General features: G+C 39.7%; 1 protein-coding gene across 1 annotated transcript in view; it reads left to right on the top strand.

Moving 5' to 3' along the window:
• BTC (betacellulin) overlaps window positions 1-21,651 on the top strand; it is a 42,651-nt gene extending 21,000 nt beyond the window's left edge. The window contains exons 2-5 of the mRNA XM_042933997.1: window positions 4,240-4,338; window positions 14,444-14,561; window positions 19,253-19,399; window positions 21,543-21,651. Of these exons, the coding sequence (XP_042789931.1) occupies window positions 4,240-4,338; window positions 14,444-14,561; window positions 19,253-19,399; window positions 21,543-21,651 (473 nt within the window). The remainder of the gene's footprint in view (window positions 1-4,239; window positions 4,339-14,443; window positions 14,562-19,252; window positions 19,400-21,542) is intronic.
• Window positions 21,652-21,863: the final 212 nt, after the last annotated feature.

Below are 21,863 nucleotides of genomic sequence, written 5' to 3' on the forward strand. Positions count from 1 at the left end.
CATAATTTCAGTGTGGTTACCATTAGGGATGCCACTGAGAACATTGAAAAACCAGCACAGCAAAGATACTGATTCGTCGCAACAGTCTCCCCACATGGTGTAGGTGGGCTAATTACTGGCCTTGATTTTATGACAGTTTTTGATGTAATGAATTTAAATAATCAGTGTTTACATCACTATTACCATGTAAGTACTGTCTCCTGCAGAAACAAATAACATCAATGATTATGTCATTCTGCTTACACAATTTTTTTCTTTCTAGAAGTTACTGGTTGATGTTTACAACAATCATTTCTTCCTTCTTAAAACTCACCACAAGCCTCACCTGTTCTATCAAGTCTTTCAGCTAGGTAGAGCCGATTCTCCATCTTGCGTTACAACTCTGTTGTTGTCCTTGCTACATGCACGACCCTTAAAGATTTCTGTGTCTCTCTTCCTCACCAGAATGAGAGCTCCTTCAGGTTAATGATAGCATCTGTTATCTTTGAACCCTCAGTGTCTTGTGGCAGTGCAAAACACATAGTACTTAGTAAATATCTGTTGCATTAGGGATGGAACAAGAGTGTCTTTTCTCTTTGAAGCTGCCTTCAGTATTGAGCAAAATGGTTTTGTGCACATTTCTCTGATTTCTGAGTCACTACATATAGATCAGAAACTGAAATGCCTGTCAAGATGTAGGCAGTTAAAATAAATGAGTGCGGCCACGTCTGATGGGGTCCGTGGCATTAAACGGGTCACCTGCTGCTTGACTCCGGCTAGTTGATGCCCGGAAGGTGTTTCAGACCTGTGCTGCCAGCCCTTCTGCTTTTTCAGCGGAAGTAGAAAAATCCAGGTTTGCTACGAACTGCCATGATTCAATTTTTTAAGACTATGCAGACTGAGAACATGATTCCTGGGAGCGGATTTGGTTCGTGGCCACCAGCTTGTGACGGTGGCCTGAAGATTGTGGGTGAGCAGTAGCATAGCACATGCGACTCCAGTGCCTTGTGCTTGGTGTTTGGTTTGCCTGAGCATGGATCCTCCCTGGGGGGTCCTCTCCAGGGCTCTTCCCCGTGGTGGCATCCCTTCACCAGCTGACGCCAGCGTGTGGAGTGAGTCGGAACAGAAGAGAGTCTGGGCACAGGCCCCAGCCTGCCAGAATGTTTGAAGGCGCTGGGCAGCGTTTCAGTGGAATCAGGGCTTCGACTGTTAGGTGAAAGTGGAGAATGATGGGTTAAATAATACGTGGTAGAAGAAAGCGCAGGTAGACTAAAAACTGTATACTAGGTGCCAAGCCATGTGCCTTCTCATATGTTATTCAATTTTTTTAAATTTTTATTTATTTTTGAGAGAGAGAGAAAGAAAGAAAGAGATATAGAACATGAGTTGGGGAGGGGCAGGAGGAGAAGCAGACACAGAATCCGCAGCAGGCTCCAGGCTCCGAGCTGTCAGCACAGAGCCCGACGCCGGGCTCGAACCCACAAACCGCGAGATCATGACCTGAGTGGAAGTTGGACACTTAACCAACTGAGCCACCCAGATTCCCCTTATGTTACTTAATTTAATTTTTACAATAGCCTCGAGGAGATGGTGTCATCTCCAGTTTGCAGAGGTTGAATCTCTATAAGATTTAGAGGTTTTTAGTAAAATTCCCGCCATTAAAATAGATTAACACCAGAATTAAGGCTTCCTGATTCTGCCCATGCAGAAAGCCCATGTATGATTTTAAAAATGAATTAAACCTATTTTATAATAATAAAGACATGGATTGAAATTTTCTACTAGAAATGGATCCTGGGATCTTTGAATCTGAAAGTTGTTTTCTTCATTTACAGATGGATTATTCATTCTTTCAACATTTGTGGAGTATCTATTGTGTTCTGTGTTAGTTACCAGGGTTAAAAAGATGCGTAAATATACAATCCCTGTGCTTGGAAAGCGCTAAATGATTGTATGTTTCTGGTTTGTTATAAGTCTGAAAGGAGGGTGGCAGGTTGGGATAAAAGATATGAAAACTCTAGAAATTTGGTGGCCAAATTGTTTGTTTGTTTGTTTGTTTTAATTTGGGAGATACTCCTTTTTTTGTTGTTGTCACAGATAAAATATGCTAGTAGGAAATTGAAAAATGAAAATAAGGAAAATTAAGGCAAAAGTCTCCTAACCAGTGTGAGCAACTCTATGTACTTAATTACCTACCTTTTGATTACCTATCAATATGAACATTTTTTACATTTATCACACACAGATGCAGAGAAACACACAGATCACACTGCATTATTATTCTATAGCCTATTTCTCTTATTTAGGAATATATCAAAATGTTCTATTACTATTTGATTTATGCCTGAATAGTATTTTATTGCATGAAAACAGTTCTGTGTATTTAATCAACTCTATCTTGTTAGATATTTAGGGAATTTCCAATTTTTTATAATCTATGTCATAGAGAATTTTTACAGCTAAATCTTTTTATGTACCTTCAATTATTTCCTTAGGAAAGATTACTAGAAATGAAATGACTGGATTTAAGCATTTGTATATTTTTTGAGTTTTTTGCTTTTAGAACCTATAGCACTAAATTGTCCTCCAGAAAAGTAGTACCAATGTATCCATCACCAGTGGATTTGATTTTCCATTTTTATTCACTATTTCAAATGCTAGTTACAACCTTTTTTTTAAACTTTTCTAATTAGACAATTAGCAACAAGTCTCTATATTGATTCTTTTTGAAAACTCTTTTGGTCTTTGAACTTGCTAGATACTATTGTCCTCTGGTATAATACTCTCACTTCTTATTATGGTTAATTGGTTGGCTGATTACTTGCCTTACTAGCTTTGGAACACTTTGAAGGTAGAGCATGTCCTATCTGCCTGGGTGTTTCTGGATGCTCATGGATGTCTGTTGAATTGAGTTGAATTAAAGAAGATGCATAGCTTAGAAACCATTGGCTAGATGGATAAATGTCAATACACCCAGTGGGCAAGTTATTTGATTCCTGCCAGTTACATGATAATGAGTAATTTAAGTGATCATTGGTCACATGCCAGCACTGTGTTAAGTGCTTTGCATACTTACCTGATTGAATCCTCACAGAAATGCTCTGGAGAAGAGATAATAATTGTCTCCACTTTGGCAATGAGGAAATTGAGAGATTATGAAATTTGCCCAAGGTACATGGCTGTAAAGTGGCAAAAAAGGTCACGAACTCAAGACTAGCTAACTCCCAAGCCCTCTTATCTTTTCCCATCTGCCCTCCCTTACCTTCTCCTCCCCTCTCCAACTTATTATAGATATTTAAATATATTTATACAAAAGTAGATAGAAGAGCATAATAAACCTTGGTTTAGCCAACACCCAGCTTTCATAATTATCAATATGTGGCCAATCTTGTTTAATCTGTAAGTTTCTCTCCCCCCCTTGCACCCATCTTCTCTTGTTGGATTATTTTAAAATAAATGTTGGATACATTAATTTCATTTATAAGTTTTTAAATGTATATCTTTAAGAGATATGGACTCTGTTCTTTGACCTAAACCACAATATTATTAGCACACTTTAAGTTCTCTAGAACAATTCCTTAATATTATCGAATGTGTAGTCAGGGTCTGATTTCCCAGATTATCTCATTTTTTACATTTGACTTGCTTAAATCTGGTCCACCCAAGGACTGCACACTGTATCCTAAACTGTGCTAACCACAACACAGTATTCCTTTCTCCCCCGTATTTTTTCATGAGACCTGTCCTTCTCAACAACAGAGATACTTAGCTGAGGGAAACTCAAACTTTCAAATAATTCCCACAAATTGAATATCTAGTTCACATATCCCAAGAAGGAAGTACAAACACTAATTAATACCAGAGAAACACTGAGTCTGTTTGGAATGGAGAAAGTACGTTGCCACATGGGTTTGTCATTCATTCTCCCTGGAAATTCATCAGTGTATTTGTGCAGCAGTTGAGAAGTCTTATTTCTCTGCCTCTGTGATGTCTCCCTCACAAGCTATGGCCAAATCTCTTCACTTAAGATGCATACTTAGTTGCAAGTGTTGCTGGCTTTTAAATTCTGTCTTTGGCATTGAGCTTAAAAAACGAGACGTGCTGGCCTGTGTACCACCCCCCTTCCTGTGGGAGAATGCCTTGGGAATGGAAGGCACAGGCTTGTTATTTTCATAAATGGGTCATGGCTTCGATAGAGTATTTTGCATTGAGGAAATTTTCAAGTTTTCATGCTTGTTTGGTTCTGTTTTGAACTTGAAGGTCTAGTGATCCTCCACTGTGTTGTGGCAGATGGGAATGCAACCAGAAGTCCTGAAAGGGATGGCCTTCTCTGTGGAGATCCTGGGGAAAACTGCGCAGGTAAGGCTTAACACACAGTGCATTTGTGTTTTACCAGCCTCATGTTCAGTCTTGGAACGTTGATTTCCCTAAGTTTTAATTTTTAATACTACACTAATCATAAGACTGGTTAGTTTTGTGAGCATATATAATGGACCAGGCTCTCTGCCAAGTGCTTTATATACAGTAATGCGTTCACTCCTCGTGAGAGCCCTCTGAGCTGGATCAAATTTTTGACTTTATTTCAAGGTGAAGTCCAGAAAGATTAAGTAACTTGCCAAAGGCTACCCAGCAGGTAAATTGCAAATCTGGGATTCATACAGGTCTTTCTGATTCTAGTGCTTCCATTTTTAATCATTACATTATTTTAGGTATTGCAGGTGTATGCTCCAGACTCTGGCATGGGATATTTTGGACTGGATGCATACAAAGATGGCATATTCTATTCAAATTAGCTTCTTTCTATTCCATAACTTAAAAGAAGGGAAGAATGACTTTTGCATATTTTTGCCCTAGAGATGCTTCAATCAGTATTCTCAAAGTTGTTAGTCTAAAGCAAAGGTGAGCCTTAGTAAAGGGTCAGGTAATAAGTATTTTAGGTTTTGTGGACCATGCAGCGTTTTTTTGCAGCTACTCAAAATTGGCCACTGCACTGTGAAAGCAGCCATTGACACTTTGCAAATGAGTGGCGTTGGATATGTTTCAATAAAACTTTATTTAGAGAAACAGGCTATGAGCCAGATTTGGCCCTTGAGCCATAGTTTGCTGACTCCTACTTTAAGGTTCTGTCTGTCCTTTATAGATGCAATGGTCTGTTCTTCTCCAGGGTTGTTTCTGAGTCAAAACAAAACAAATCAAATCAAAACACAACACAACACAACGCAACACAGGCCAATTCTAAAAGTAGGTGGGAGAGAGATTCCTGTATTCCCTGGAAACGTTTTGGAGCTCGGAGGGTAGTGACCTGGTGTAAGTGCTCCTGTCCTAGCACCCTGGAGAAGTCATAACTGAGCTGGGAACACGCTGAACAAGTCACCGTGACGTGAGCCATCAGTTCCAGCCCAGTCTTCTGCTTTCTTCCCTCACGCTAATGGGTGGTCTGGAAAGTGCCTCCAGCCTGTGGAATCTGTTGGTGTCTTAGATCATGCTTGTGTGGGTCTTTTCACTCGCGTAGAGAAAAGAACAAGGCCAATGTTATGTGTTTGTGTGCTTTTCTTCAGTTGGGTTTTAAATATCTCCAATGATGGCATTTTCACATTTCCCTTGGGGGTTATTGCATGATCCAGTGACTGACAGTTCTAAAAAACTTGCCTCATCATTATCCTAAATGTGTTTCCTATTTTTTTTTTATTTTAGTGAGACTATTTAACATGAGATCTACTCTTTTAACAAAATTTTAAGTGTACAACCCAAGATCGTTAACTATGGGCAAGATGCTGTACAGCACCTCTCTAGAAATTATTCATCTTGCATGACCCAGACTTTATACCCAGTGAATAATGACTCCTCATTCCCACCCCCCCCCTCCTTCCTGGCCCCTGGCAACCACCATTCTACTCTCAGCTTCTGTGGATTCAGCTGTTTGGATTTTTTTTTTCTTTAATAAGTGGAATCATGTAGTATTTGTCCTTCTATAACTGACTTATTTCACTTTGCATAATTCTTTCAAGGTCCTATCATGTTGTTGCAAATGGCAAGATTTCCTTCTTTTTTAAGACTGAATAGTATTCCGTGGCTTACGTAAACCACATTCTATTTATCCATTCATGTGTTGATGGATATTTAAGTTGTTTCCACATCTTGGCTATTGTGGATTGAATAGTGCTGCAATAAACATAGGAGTATGTGTGTTTCTTCGAGATTCTGATTTCTGTTCTTTTGGATAAATACCCAGAGGTAGGATTGCTCAATCGTATGGTAGTTCTGTTTTTAATTTTTTTAAAAAACTCCGTACTATTTCCCATAGCAGTTATAGGTTGCCTTGTCAGTCTATTGTTTCTATCCTGTGCAGAAGAATTTTAGCTCATTTAAGGTCACACAGTAAGCAGAGTAGCCTGACATGAATTTGGAGAGACTGACTCCAAAATGTGTATTGTTAATCACAATGCTAAACTGCTAGGATCGTGGGGGGAGGTCAGAATGCTGAATATGTGAAGAAAATTCTGAAAAATAGTCCTTGAAAGTAAAGCCCAAATAAGGGCAAAATGTTCTTTTTTAAAAAAAAAAATATTTTAAATGTTTACTTATTTTTGAGACAATGCAAAAGACAAGTGCAAGCAGCAGAGGGGCAGACAGAGGGAGACACAGAATCTGAAGTGGGATCCAGGCTCTGAGCTGTCGGCCCAGAGCCCGACGTGGGGCTCGAACTCACGAACTGTGAAATCATGAGCTGAGCCGAAGTCGGACGCTTAACCGACTGAGCCACTCAGGCGCCCCAAGGGCAAAACATTCTTAAAGAGGAATTAATATGGAGTAGGAGAAGATTATCCTTATTGACTGTGTGACCGTGGGTGAGTCACTTAAGCTTTCAGACATCAATTTGTAATCTATAAAATGAAGGAATAGTTCAGATCATCTTTAGGAGTTGGTCTTTTTTTTTCTTTTTTTCTTTCAATTTTTTCATTTTTTATCTTTTAATTTTTTTAGAGAGAGAGCATGCAGGCATGCAAGCAGAGGAGGGGCAGAGAGAGAGAGAGAGAGAGAGAGAGAGAGAATCTTAAGCAGGCTCCACACCCAGTATATATCCCAACACAGGGCTCGATCCCACACCCCTGGGATCATGACCTGAGCTGAAATCAAGCATCAGGCAGTCAACCTGAGCTATCCAGGCCCCACAGGAGTTATTCTTATTTCTAAATGATTTTATTCTTTTATGTTCAAATAGCCCCAATCTCTAAGCATTTCACTTTTAGTTTGTCCTTTTCTGTCTTGAGTAAGGAATTTATTCATTCCTATCAATACTTTTGCAGCAGGCTCTGTCCCAGGTACCAAGGATGAAACAATGAACAACATAGTCAAAGATGAGGTCAGAGAGGTAATGCAGAAAGAGAGGTAATGAGTAATGTCATGCAGAGCCTTGCCAGGGATTATAAGGCCTTCAGGTTTGAGTTTTAATAGCATCACTCTGGTGTCTGTGTGCAGACTAGACAGTTAAGAGTGGACAGGATAGAAGCAGGGAGACTAGTTAGATGTTGTTGCCATGGAGACTACTTTCAGCCTAGAGATGATGTCAGGCTTAGACCAAACTAGTAGAAATAGAGGGACGATTCTGCATACATTTTAAATACAGCCAATAGAGTTTTCTGATGAATTGGATGCATAGTAGAAGAGAAGGAAGTCAAACTGGCTCTAAGATATTTGGCCTGAATAACAAAGAAAGTATCATTTACTGAGATGGAGAAAGACCAGACTTGAGGGAGAAAATCAGGTGTTCCCTTTGGAAGTGTTCATTTGAAATGCCAGTTAGGCAACCAAGTGTTGGTTGGACAGTTGGACACTGAAGGAAGAGATCGGGGATGGAAACATAAATTTGGGAATTGTTACCATAACGGTATTTAAAACCAGGAAATGCCCAGAAAGGAATGTAAAAGCACTGAGTCCCAATGCATTGCAAAATTTAGAGGTTGGGGGATATAGGGAAGAACCAGAAAAGGAGACTGAGCAAAGGGGGCATTATATACATAAGAGTTCCAAAACAGGCACTCATGAAAAACAAAAGAAACACAAGTTTTCTTCCTGTTCATTGTTCTTTGTTTGCCCCTCAGCTATGAATAATTTTAAACATGCAAATATACACACACATATACACTAAACTCTTTTTTCTTCCTTTAGAGGGATGGCATGAAAAAGGGCAGCTCTTTTTTGTTTTGTTTTGTTTTATTATTATTATTTTTTGATTTTTAAATTTTATTTAAATCCAAGTTACTTAAGATATAGTGTAAGAGTTTAGTGACTCATCACTTACATATAACACCCAGTGTCCATCCCAACAAGTGCCCTCCTTAATGCCCATCACCCATTTAGCCCATCCCCCCCAACACCCCTCCAGCAGCACTCAGTTTGTTCCCTGTATTTAGGAGTCTCTTATAGTTTGCCTCTCTTACCTTATTTTTCCTTCCCTTCCCTTATGTTCATATATTTTGTTTCTTAAAATTCTACATGAGTGAAATTATATGATATTTATCTTTCTCTGACTTACTTTACTTAGCATAATACCCTCTAGTTCCAACCACGTTGTTGCAAATGGCAAGATTTAATTCTTTTTGATCGCTGAGTAATATTCCATTGTATACACACACCACATCTTCTTTGTCCATTCGTCAGTCGATGGACATTTGGGCTCTTTCCATACTTTGGCTAGTGCTGATAGTGCTGCTATAAACATTGGGGTGCATGTACCCCTTCGAATCAGCATTGAAAAAGGACAGCTCTAAGTGAGGGCCCACTCCTGTAAGCTGAGAAATCATTGGCCTAATCCTCCTGTTTAAAACACATGCTGACCTATTCTGATTAGCCCCCTATATGAACATATTCTGGAGGGTTAGCAAGGACATCTGTGAGATCTATTTTTCTTTTCCTGGAGTAACGAATTCTTTTACATTTCTGTAGGGAATGGCATTGGATATGAAACCAAATGGTAATCCTCAAATAAGAGAAATTTTCAAATTTTGCACTTCTTCAAGGGCATTGTGAATTTACCTTCCCCTGTCTCAGGGAGAGAGTGGGCAAGATACGACGGAAAATTAACTTAGAAAATAAAAAATTTCTTCTCACCTCCTGGCTTTAACACGGTTGTAAAGTGAGGAAACTCATATTGAGAAGTTGCCAGGAAGCCAAGGACTAGATTAAAGGCTTAGGTTCTACTTCATGGAGTAGGAAGAAATTTTTCTTCAAATTTTTCTGTGACTACTTAAACTCTTCTGTACATTAGCTGTTCCCTTTTTAAAAAAATGTTTATTCATTTTTGAGAGACAGAGAGACAGAGCATGAGCAGGGGGAGGGGCAGAGAGAAAGGGGGATACAGAATCCGAAGCAGGTTCCAGGCTCTGAGCTATCAGCACTGAGCCCAACGTGGGGCTCGAACTCATGAGCTGTGAGATCCTGACCTGAGCCAAAGTCAGATGCTCAACTGACTGAGCCACCCAGGCACCCCTACCTGTTCCCTTTTTAAGGTCAGATAGCTATGTGGGAAGATAAATTTATAGGTATTTGTTTCACTTCCTCTCTGTCTTCGTTAACACTTATGGGACTTTTATCTCAAAATTTAGCACCTCCTTTTAATCTCTCGCACAGAGATTTAACTATGTATTTAATAGGGGGTTAGAGATACTATGAGGTTATCCACATTGTAATGAGAATTACATAAAATAATTGTATATTGTAATTTTATAATAATTGTATATTACCCTTAGAGTTGATTTTAGAAGAGCTGCTGATATTAATATTTATAAAATCATTAAATGGATTTGTAACGAGCACAACTAGAGTAAGTAAGTGAACATTTTATGAAAAATAAACCTAATGTGTCAATTCTGAGGAGTTTTTTTTTTTTTTTTTTAGTTTATTTATTTTGAATGAGAGAGAGAGAGCCAGCACGAGTGGGGGGGGGGGGGCGGTGGTAAAGAGAAAACCCCAAGAAGGCTCCGTGCCATCAGCACAGAGCTAGATGCAAGGCTCAAATTCACAAACTGTGAGATCGTGACCTGAGCCAAAATCCAGAGTTGGGCATTTAACGGACAGAGCCACACAGGTGCCCCAATTCTGAGGGGTTTTAAGCAGAAAAGCATCACAAGGCCTGTTTTGGTTTGAGAATAAGAGTTATGTACAAGAAAGACTAGAGAGCCATACTGTTTAATCAAACCATTCATCCATCTGAGGAAAATTCCACATTTAAACCAAGTCATTTGAGTGTGTGCTATATTCCTCCAATTTAGTTTGGCCCAAGAGAATCTCACGTCTCATCGAACTATTCATAGGATTCAAGAAAGATGACCACTTCTTGTCTGTCTGCCCATATGATGGAAGAAAGACGCTCTCGCTTAGAATTAGGTTTTGACGTACACCTATCTGCAGTAACCCTAGTATTTCCTTATTTAACTGGCTTTAGCATCTTTGGAATATGGCATCTCAAGAAGAGATTGAGATACATTACCCCACAAGTAATGTGGGGCCCATTCACTTAGGAGAACGTGTTGCAACCTGGCCTGCTAGTGGGTGTAGTTTTCCAGTGCGATTTTGTGGGAAAGACTCAATCCCAGAGAATGCTTTGGTTTTGGAAACAGGGGTTAGAAAAGAGTAAGGGTGGCGGGGGCGGGGGGGGGGGGAGAACAACTAAGTTCCAGCACCCCCATTATCAGGGGAATTTTCATGTCGCATTTTCCGGACCAGGCGATTCACTTCTCAACAGAGAAACACAATACATGGGACTAATCATTCTTTTGTCATAGGATTAACTTTTCCTTCTTGATAAGCATCTCTGGAATGGAAGGACAGATTTTGCCATCCTCTGCCCTATGTCATCGGGTCTCATGATAGGCAGAAAATGTTAGATTTCACAGTTGTTCAATTTTCAGATAATGTGACCTTGATGAATATTAGACGAAAGCAACTGGAATTTTAGGTGCATTTTGAAAGAGGGTATGCTGATAATCCTTCTCATTTCCATCAGAGAACTGAGATGATCCCATCTGTTTTGGGGAGGGGGCAGTATGTGTGATGTATTATTTTTTTTTTCCACGTTTTAAAGTTCCATAGAGAAATCACTGGACATTTTCTGCGTGGTGGCATGGAAGGGTTTTCAAATCCAAATAATGCTGGGAATATTTAAGATCATGTTTATTTGGCAAAGGAGAGAGCTCTGGGAATGATCCGAACAGTGCCTGGCAACCATTTCCCTGGCATGGATCTGTGCTGCTTGGATGGGCTGAGGCTGGTCAAATCCCTGCACCCAGCAGCTGCCGGTTAAGGCACTTTTTGGGATCATGCTCTGTATGATGTTTATTAAAAGGGCAGCTACATTTAAAGGGACGTAACCACTAGAGAAATTAGTAAAGCTCAGGATACGGAGCCATATGGCTTATATTTAAAGTCAGGTATGCTTTGCAAAGTAGGAAGGACCTTCCTGGATCACAGCAGATCCGTGACTAAGTCTTACTGCTTCTTAAATTCATCTCCTTGACCTCGGTTCCCCTCCCACAGGCCCACATCACATATATTTGCATGGCTCAGGCATGCCTTGGTTTTCTCCTTGCTCTTGGCATCTTCCTACTCTAACTCAGCCTGCAGATTCCTACCTAATACACTGAAAAATGTCGTTTTTACATATACCATTTAATTTAATTCACGAGAACCGTCTTCAGCTCTCCTTTGCCTTGTAGTTCAAATGTAAACACTTCAGCCTACTGCCATTTGATGACTCTAACTTCCATTCACAGACCCCCTTGGCTGTTCCCCTCCATTTCCATTAAATCTGCCTCCCACTCCCCACATGATGAGGCTTGCATGTTCCTGACCTTGAGTTTTTGCTTCTAGCATTCTCCATAGCTGAATAGATTGCTTACCTCCTCCTAAAACAAACAAGCAAAAAAAAACCAAAAAAACAAAAACCATTTCCCAGAACTTTTTCTTTAATTAAATAAGTGCTCTTTGTAATGATACAACATTTCTCTTGGAATTACTAAGATCTTGAAGATTCTAGAATCAACTCATTTACTGAGGACTTTATTGTGCAGGGTACTCTGCTAAGAACTTGTGCATGCACTCTTTATTTGAGTTCCTCAACAGCCCTTTGAGGTAGATGCTATCATCTTCAGGGTACAGGTGAGGAAACTGAGGCTCAGACAGCTTCATAAGCTTGCCCGGACCCATCCAGCGAAGGAGAGGCAGAGCTGAAAATAAGACACGATTTTTCCTTCCTCATCTGATGTTCTTTCCTTCCCCTGTTTCCAGTGTGCCACAACTATCTTTGCGGTTACTATGGTTGTTTTTACGGGTTGGTTGCTTATTTTGTTGCCTTTTTTTGTTGTTGTTGTTCTATTGTTCTAATTTAGATAGACAAGATATGCTTCATTCTTTTGATGTTTTCCAGTGCTCACTACAGGGCTCTGGAAATAGAAAGTAGGCATGAAAGTTGGCCAATACATTTATTTGCCAAAACCTACAGATCTTTGTTTTTGAGACACTTTGGAGTTATTTCCGGAAGAAATTTCGGTAAGAGTCCCATTGACCGGTATGCGTGGGAGCAAATGTCTGGCGTGTAGAAGCTGTCAGCCTAGCTGGTAATCAAGTCACCATCCAAAACCAGGTCAGCCAGTTCCTCAGCAACATCCTGCCACCCCCTGAAGCTTTGTGACCTGGCATTGTGGGAATTGAAACTTTGTGACCTGGCATTGCGAGAATTTGCTGTGTATAGATCATCTGAAGTTCTTGGCAATTCCTCCCTCTGGTTGCCCTGGGGATTTTTTGTGCTCTTTTTATAATACTAATTAAGAAGTTTAGCAGTCATTACTATTAATATCACTCAGATGCCAGGTGCGTGTGAAATGCCCTTCTGAAGTGAACATCACGGTCCTTCTGACTTCACAGGTGGCTGAGTCTGTAAGCTGTTGGTCATAGCATGAATGTGAAAAAGTCCAACCCTGGGCTGGAGCTGGCTAGTTAGCTGTTGGCTCTGGGTGTGGGCACATGTCCGGTGTGAATCAGCACAGGAAACAGCAAGTCAGTATTTCTGTACCGTTACTCTTGTCAACCCTTACTTATTAAAACCTTCTACATGCACGGATGGGAGAAACTTACATATCACCATCCCTAGTTGAAAAATTAGGCAATGAAAACTCTAAATGGTAAGACAAGGAAGTCAGAGCAGGATCAAAATCCGGGATATGAGGCTTCCAGTATCTTCCTCTTTCTTTAGAGCAAGAGAAACCATTGAGGGGTTAAATGAGAGGGAGAATCTCCCATTAGGCAAGCGTGACTTCTGGATGCATCAGGCTGAGAGCAGATGACAGCTACCTGCTGAACGGCTGACTTGGCAGAGTGCCAGAGTGGAGAGGTCAAGAGCATGGACTCCGGGGCAAGATCTGTTGGGTCTGAGTCTCAGTTCGACACTTCCTAGCTGTGTGATCTTGGAAGATGACTTAGCCTCCATGTGTTGTGCTTTGTTCATCCATAAATAGCAGATAAGAATGATGCTTACCTCACAAGGCTGTTACGAGCATTAAATAAGTTACTATATATTAACTATTATGTATATAACTATTATAACTATATATAGTAGTACTATATATAGTAGATATATGTATATAAGTACTACATACTATATATATAGTTATAGTTATGATAGTTACATATATATGTGTGTGTGTGTGTGTGTATATATATATATATATATATATATATATATATATATAGGGAGAGAGAGAGAGAGAGAGAAGATGATCAGTATCTAGCACTTGGTTACTGCTACATGCATGTTTAAGGGAAGGGAAGGGAAGGGAAGGGAAGGGAAGGGAAAGGAAGGGAAGGGGAAAAAAGGCTTTTTCTTTTTTTTAATGCCATGTGCCCCATGGCTCCGATAACCTTCACAGAAAGAATAGCCTTCTCTCACAAAAACTATGCTTCCCCCTTTAAACAACACCAAGGTTTCTAAGAGGTAGGTTGGGCACCAATCTTTGTTAAAATATGAAACATTCCCAGGACATCAGGGTGGCTCAGTTGGTTAAGCATCCGACTTCGGCTCATCTCATGATCTCACAGTTGGTGGGTTTGAGCCCCGTGTCGGGCTCTGTGCTGACAGCTCAGAGCCTGGAGCCTGCTTCGGATTCTGTGTCTCCCTCTCTCTGTGCCCCTCCCATGCTCATGCTCTGTCTCTCTCTGTCTCTCAATAATAAATAAACATTAAAAAAAAATTAAATATGAAACATTCCCACCAAGATCCCCATCACCCTATTGATAGAGCTATTTGGGGACCACAAAAGTCTGGCTTTTATCCCAGTGTTGAAAGAAAGGGATACTCTATAGGAGTATCTCCTATTGAAAAACCTGCAGCAAAGAGGGGAATATGATTCCACGTAGAAATAAATGTGTATCTAAAGTGAGTTGATTTATTGGGCTTTTTCTCATTTGTCAGCTACCACCATGCAATCGAAGCGGAAAGGCCACTTCTCTCGGTGCCCCAAGCAATACAAGCACTACTGCATCAAAGGGAGATGTCGCTTCGTGGTGGCCGAGCAGACGCCCTCCTGCGTGTAAGTGGACCCCTGAGCCAGCAGGCAGAGGGCTGCAGAGCAGTGCTGGCTGTGGACTTGACAGCGCCGGGAAGTCTGAGCTAACCGAGTCCTCTGTGTCAGGACACAGCTCCCCTGGTCTTGCCCTCGGCCATTTGTTTAGGGACCCTTTCTGCAGCCACTTATGGAGAAACTGACACACACTTTCCTTCTGAAATAGGAGCCTGCGAGAACCCAGATCAGCTCCCAGGCTGTGTCCTCTGCTGCCTTACGCAAGCAAGCAGAACTTTCTGTCCAGTGTTAAGGATGCTTTTCAGCTCCATTCATCTCCCAGATGGTTTGAATGGAAGCAAATTCTTCTGGAATGTGTTAGGTGGTTTGCAGTTAATGTAAATATGAAGGATTTTCTGCCAAATTAAAAGTTACTTTTGCAGGTGTCAATTAAGTACAAGGAAATTAGTCCTGCTTATAAGCAGAGATTTATTTGCAAAGCCTGTTTATTACAGAAGGGAATTGGAAGAAAAGTGCTCTTTCTGCCTCTTAGTAGACTGATTCCAAGTTTAGTTTTTATTCAGGCACAAACAACTTTTTTGCACTTACAAAATATTTATTTTCTTCTAAAGAGATATCCTTCTAGGATATCTAGAGAGGATATCCTCTATTTTCTTCTAAAGAGATATCCTTCTAGGATATCTGAAGACATATCTAGGTGTTCTCTGAGACCTTTTCTGAAAGATGAGCAGGGTGATTGTTTATAATTTTGACTTAAAGTTTGTAGAATGTTTATGTTTTTATGTGTCGTTCCCTCGGTATATATTTGTTTTCATAAGTGTCTCAAAACAGTGACTCGGAACCCTAATTTAGTGGAACATTTAAGGGTCATGGACTTCATAAAAATTTAATTATAATTAAATTTAATTTAAAAATAAATATACTGGATAATACTTTGAGGGGATAAGAATTGCTAATGTAAGGAAATAAGGGAAATGTGTGTGTGTGTATGCTGTGTGTTGGGAAAGAATAGAGTTGTTTTTTTTTTTAATTTCCTCTAATTGCTCACTGGCTTAGAAGAATATATTGCGTTTTGAAAATATTAATGCCCTTTAACCCAGTACATTTATCTAACTTGTCCCTACGTCTGCAGATTTATTGTCCTTTAATCCTGCTGCCTTCTAAAATGAAAACCGCAGTATGTAATCTCCCTGCCTAAGATCGATACACAGCTTGTCCCCTTCAGTGTGAGGTTAAAACTCATTTCCATGGTCTCCACAGCTCCTCTGATTCCGGCTTACCTTTCTAGCCACATCTCTCACCATATTCCCAGCTGTTCCTCTGAAATCCCACATTCCTTTCCACGGTTTATCACACAAGCTCTGCTAGTCTGGAAAGCTTATTCGCACTGATGTTTTGGATGCAGCTCAGACCTCAGCTCCTCCTGGATCCCTGCACTGACTTCCCTCTTCTCAGACACACACTCAGGTGTGTTAGACGTCCTGTCTCTGAGATTTAGTCTCCCTTCCATGAAAGCTCTTTTCCTCTGGAGCATAGCTGTTGGTCCCTGTGAGTGTCCCTTCCGTGTCTGCGAGCACCCAGAGGCGGGTCTCGGGGCGTATTCGTTTTTGTGTCCCAGTGCCAAGCGCAGTGTCAGAATTTTAATAGGTGCTCAGGAAATGAATGGTGAATAAATGAAGAAGTCCCTCTAGCATGGCGCATCGAATGCTACGCTGACAACACCAAGGCCTTACTCTGAGCCAGGAACAGCTTCTTTGTGGTTAAATGGTGCAGAATCAATAGCAAGGAGAAGAGCAGAGAAGCCAGCACACAGATTTTGAAGCCAGGTAGACCCAAGTTAAGGTTTTGTTTGTACCAGAAGAACTGCTAACAACAGGTCAGTTACCCTTCCCGAGCCTCAGTTTTATCATCTGTAAAAGGGGGTAATAATATCTCCTTCTTAAGTGTTGAAAATAAAGCAGGAGAATTCATTAAGCAAAAATACTTTCTGTCGTACCCAGCACGGAGTAGGTGTTCCATAAATTGTACTGCTGAGGAGCAGGGTGTATGTGACCTGGGCCTGACCTTTTAGGTGACTGGTCATAGCACAGATTCGGGCAAAGCTGTGTTGCCATTGGTGACTCCGCTAGCTTGGAAAAGCACAAGTATCTCCTTTTGCTTGGAATTACAGGAGTTTGTGGACTCCTGCTTTTACATTAAAAAAAAAAAAAGTGTGCATCTCAAATAACTCAAATCCCCTTAGTCTTCTTAGTATTTTCTTGGAATGGGAATGATTTCTTTCCAGATACATATCTTCACGTATCTATGTGGTACAGTTCATTTAAGCAGTATTTCATGTGCTTGGGGCATCAACTTGAGAGTCAAACAGTTTGAATCTGAATTTCTCTATACTCTCAGTTTCTCCACCTTCCAAATGGGTTAATAACGACACCTACCTCAGAGGTTGTTGGAAGGATCAGTTGACTTAATAGTTACAAATCCCTTACAACCGTGTCTGGTGATTATTTCAGGACAGTAATCCTAACTCTGATTTTTCAGAATCCTGAAGGGTCATGGGTGTCTTTAAAAGTGATTTTAAATGCTATAAGATGTTCACTAAATAAAAACTGATGTATTCAGCTACTCAGCATTTCATAAACATCTGCTAGGATCTTGGAGTCTTTGCCTCTTCTTTTCCCATTGAAATGACCATTAGCTGACATGTTATTGGTTTGATGAGAAGTGAAATAACATGAGAGCCATGGTAACTGCCTGTGCAAAGGTTGGCCTTCTGGCCTGGCCTCATTGGGTTATAGCTTTTGCAGGAAATCCTGCTTACTGAGAAATTCAATTAAAGCATGGCTACACCACTGAACCCAGAGCCATAATAATAATTAAAAAAAAAAAAAAAGACAAAAAACATTCTAAAAGAGCAGCAAGTAATTTCTGTGTATTTTATGGGCAAATTTATTGTTTAAAAATGCCAGATTTAGTAAATGTGTTAGAGAAGCCCTTAAGCTAATTGGAAGAGACTCTATATATTGGTAAGATTTTCATTATGACCTTAAAAAAAAAAAAAAAAAACTCTTTAAAAAAAAAAAATCTCCCTCCCACACACGCAATAAAAAGTGATTCTCCCCACCAGTTCCAGTTCTATGTGCAAGAGATTTTTGATGTTTCAAGATCTTTCTAAGCTCTCTTCCTGTTATTTTGACCTTGCCAGGAAGGAATTTTCCTCACGTATGCGGGGGTTTTCTTGCAATAGACGCCATCAGGTATCGTTTCTCTACAGCTTGCACTGATCGTCACCTTTCTGTATGGATGTGACCACGCCAGATGTTTCTTCGTGCTGTTGTCTCAAGCATTATATCAGCGATAATGTTGGCATTATGGGATCTCCTTCCTTGTGCAGGATAGGCTTTGTGGGAATTAACTGCACTGCTCTTGTCAAACACGAACCAGAAAATGATCTGGCAGTAGATCCTTTCTTGCAAAAACAAAAAAAAGAGAACGAAATAAAACAATAACTAAATAAATAAACAACCAAGATAACACAGAAATCTTTTTAAGAAACAGGATTTCATCTTTTGGGGATTTAAGCAATTATGTATATGACCACTATCTCTTTTGTTTTGAATGAGTCTGAGGAGAAAAAAGGGAAGATATTTGCTAATGCAAAGGTACTGATGTTACAACATATGATTTCAGTTTTGCAGCGTCCTCAAACTTCTTACGTACCTTTTAAGCATCTAATGGGATTCAGAGAATACTGTGGATAGTCCCCAAATCACTGAGCCTTTAGCTGAGTGTTGCTCAGACAAGCCTTGGCTTGGACAAAGGGAATCTGCCGGGTTGGGGTAAATCCTAAGGCTGTATCGATAAAATGTTGAGAGATGGAGGAGAGTGAAAGTCACTCTTGGAGATTCCTTGACTTGTGGCCACTGCACTTTATGAGGGCCACAGAGAAAGGGGCCATTTACAGGACAGTGGAGGGAACGGTATGCACGTCTGAAAATGGGCCTCTGAGCATCAAATAAAGGAGCTGGAGAGGACAAGACCTATTGTGTTTTGGGGGGGTTTTAGTTGGAGGGGTGAAGAGCATCACGTAATCTGTGGCCACTGTGAGCAGAAGAATCAGAACTGGTGGGTGGCAGTTAAAAGAGAGAAAGGAATCCCGTGGAAGAACATTTACGGAGCTTTCTATGTAGTTCATAGGCTATCGGTCTATGAACTTTCACACACGTTACCGCGTGTGATCACATGAAACAGTATAATTTCTAACAGTTTGGAGCAGGAGGACTTGGGCACATTGACTGCCCTCCAATGACATGGGCGGTCGTGGGGATTTTGAGTTCCTTGTCATGGCGGTATTTAAGCGCCTGGGGGCACCACGGAGGGATTTTTGCCATCTCCTCTCTTTCCAACTCAGAATCTAAAATTTTAAAGTAAGTTTTAGTAAATTGTGATTGCCTCTGTTTGTTTAAATTAGCCATGTTGCGAATGTTCAAGTGATGACAGGCTTTCAGCGAAGCAAAGAAAGTGAAATTACTTGTGAACACAGCGGTATCCAGCTTTATTTGAAAAAAAAAAATTTTTTTTTAAAGGAATTGAGCCCTTTATTAATTCCAGTAAATGACAACAGTGTTAGTTCCTTCAAAAAAAGAAATAGTAGAGGTTCTTAAAAGTCTTGCACGGTTTCCCTTGTTGTTTTATTTTCACAGCTGTGATGAAGGCTACACTGGGGCAAGATGTGAGCGAGTTGACTTGTTTTACCTCAGAGGAGATAGAGGGCAGATTTTGGTGATTTGTCTGATAGTAGTTATGGTGATTTTTATCATCTTGGTGGTCGGTGTCTGCACATGCTGTCAGTAAGTATTTTTTTTTTTAGTATCATTTTAAGGAAATCTGAGAAATTTTTATTTTGCGATTTCTTTTCTTCTTGCCTTCTTTCCCTCCTTCCAATCTTTCTTCTTTCCTTTTTGTTATGATTGAAATAAATCACTTACAGCGAAGTGTCTACTTACAATGAAACACATGATATACGGCGTTTGTCATTTTACTGAGCATAATTATTATCATTGAAAATAAAATGTGGGGGCGCCTGGGTGGCTCAGTTGGTTAAGCATCCAACTTCGGCTCAGGTTGTGATCTCGCAGTTTGTGGGTTCGAGCCCTGTGTCAGGCTCTGTGCTGACAGCTCAGAGCCTGGAACCTGCTTCAGATTCTGTGTCTCCCTCTCTCTCTCTCTCTCTCTCTCTGATCTTCCCCTGTTCATACTCTGTCTCTCTCCGTCTCAAAAATAAACAGACATTAAAAACATTTTTTAAAAATAAAATATGTATAAAACTCTTCATTAAAAGAAGAAGAAGAAGAAGAAGAAGAAGAAGAAGAAGGGCAAAAAGTATGAAGGTGATCAAAGGTACAAACTTCCAGCTGGAGGATAAGATAAATAGGTCCTAGGGATGTCATGTGCTGCATGGCGACTGTAGCTAACAACACTGTATTGTATATTTGAAAGTTGCTAAGAGAGTAGATCTTAAAAGTTCTCATCACAAGAAGAAAAATTTTGTAGCTGTGTGTGCTGACAGATGTTAACTAAGCTTACTGTGTTGATCATTTTGCCATATATGTAATATGTATTTGTGTATATATATATATGTGTGTGTATATATATATATATATGTAATCATTGTACACCTGAAATTAATCCAATGTTATGTTTCAACTACATCTTAATAAAAAAAGCCAGCTATGTAGTCTTAAAGTCAATCATGTTTTATGTGGGTTTGTTAGCAGGCAAACTAAGACTTTTATTACCTTACATTGTATCATGACCCAGTAACTTAGGAAGGTAGAGATAAACACACAAAAACATTTTTTCCCCCCTTGGCCACCGTAAAATAATGGATTTTATTTACAAAAGATGATTGCACTGGTTTTCTTGTTTTTACTTTTCATGATGTACCACAACTTTGGAAATCAAGAAACACCTTGATTTTTTTCTCTGAGACAGTGTTTTGATACACTTAAGTTAGTTTCTTTCCTGAAGCTATCAAAATTTGTATCAGTCGGGGACTCCGACACAGTATGCTAAAAAGACTTTTTTTAACGACTCCGACACAGTATGCTAAAAAGACTTTTTTTAACATGCTGTGTTCTTGTCTTGCGAAGCTAGTTGAGCCTCCTGAACTTCTCCCTTTACTTTTGGGCTACTGGGCACACCAAAGAGGGTGTCCTGTGACTCCTTTCTTCACAGAAAAACTTCAGCGTAGCTACTAGGACTCTAGAGTCTTGGATTTTTATCCCAACTCTGCTATTCAATATCTTTGGGATCCTGGACAAATTTCCTAACATCTTTAAACTTGAATTTTATTTTTTGTAAAACAGAAAGGTTAAGCCAGGTAATCTGTAAGATTCCTTGTAGCTATAAAATTGCAGGGTATTTAAAAAATTTTTTTACCTTCCAAATGGCAAAAAAAAAAAAAAGAGCTTTTATAACAGCAGATTTGGGCAGATCTGAGAAAATTAATTATGACATCAATTTTGCATTATACTTTAAGAAATTGGACTATAACCCAGAGGATCTAACACATTTTTTAATGTATCTATAAGCTTAATTAACAAATCCTGAGGCTGTCTTCACCCTCTTGGTTTTCTTATATCTGTTTCCAATTTGTGTTATTCCTTATTCACATACTACACAATGCTTATTAGTCTGTTTTGTAAAATGACGTGTCCTGAACATTTTTCTTGTGCTAACCAAGCTCCATCAACAGCCAGGTACCCTATTCTTTCTATTTTGGTAACTCTATTCACACTTTTGCCTACTGTGGCTATCATGGGAGCCTAGAAAAAGAGACAGGTTAAAAGAGAACTTAAAATAGTTAAGAAAAAAATGAACCTACCAATTTTTAACCATCTAGAAATAAGATCAGAGGCCCTCTTGATGGTTAATTTTGTGTTCATATGAATTAACAGGTCCATACTAACTTCTAACACCTTATCTTCCAAGCCCTCTTCGGAGGCGTCGCAAAAGAAGAAAGAAGGAAGAAGAAATGGAAACTCTTGGTAAAGATATAACTCCAATAAATGAAGATATTCAAGAAACTAGTATTGCTTAATGGTAAGTATGAAAAATTTGGTAGGCAAGAAACTATTCAAGTGACAGTTACCAGGTGAGATTGGGCTTAATTTTATGTAGTAAATCAATGATTCGAATTTAATTATGCTTAGAAACATCTGAAAGTAAATTGATTTTTTTCATAGAATCTGAAGCCAAATGAAAGACTCTCATATCTTTCTTTTGCATGTTACCACATTGACAGGCATGCAG

This window comes from Panthera leo, chromosome B1 (genome assembly GCF_018350215.1).
Source record: "Panthera leo isolate Ple1 chromosome B1, P.leo_Ple1_pat1.1, whole genome shotgun sequence".
In the NCBI taxonomy this organism is placed as follows: Eukaryota; Metazoa; Chordata; class Mammalia; order Carnivora; family Felidae; genus Panthera; species Panthera leo.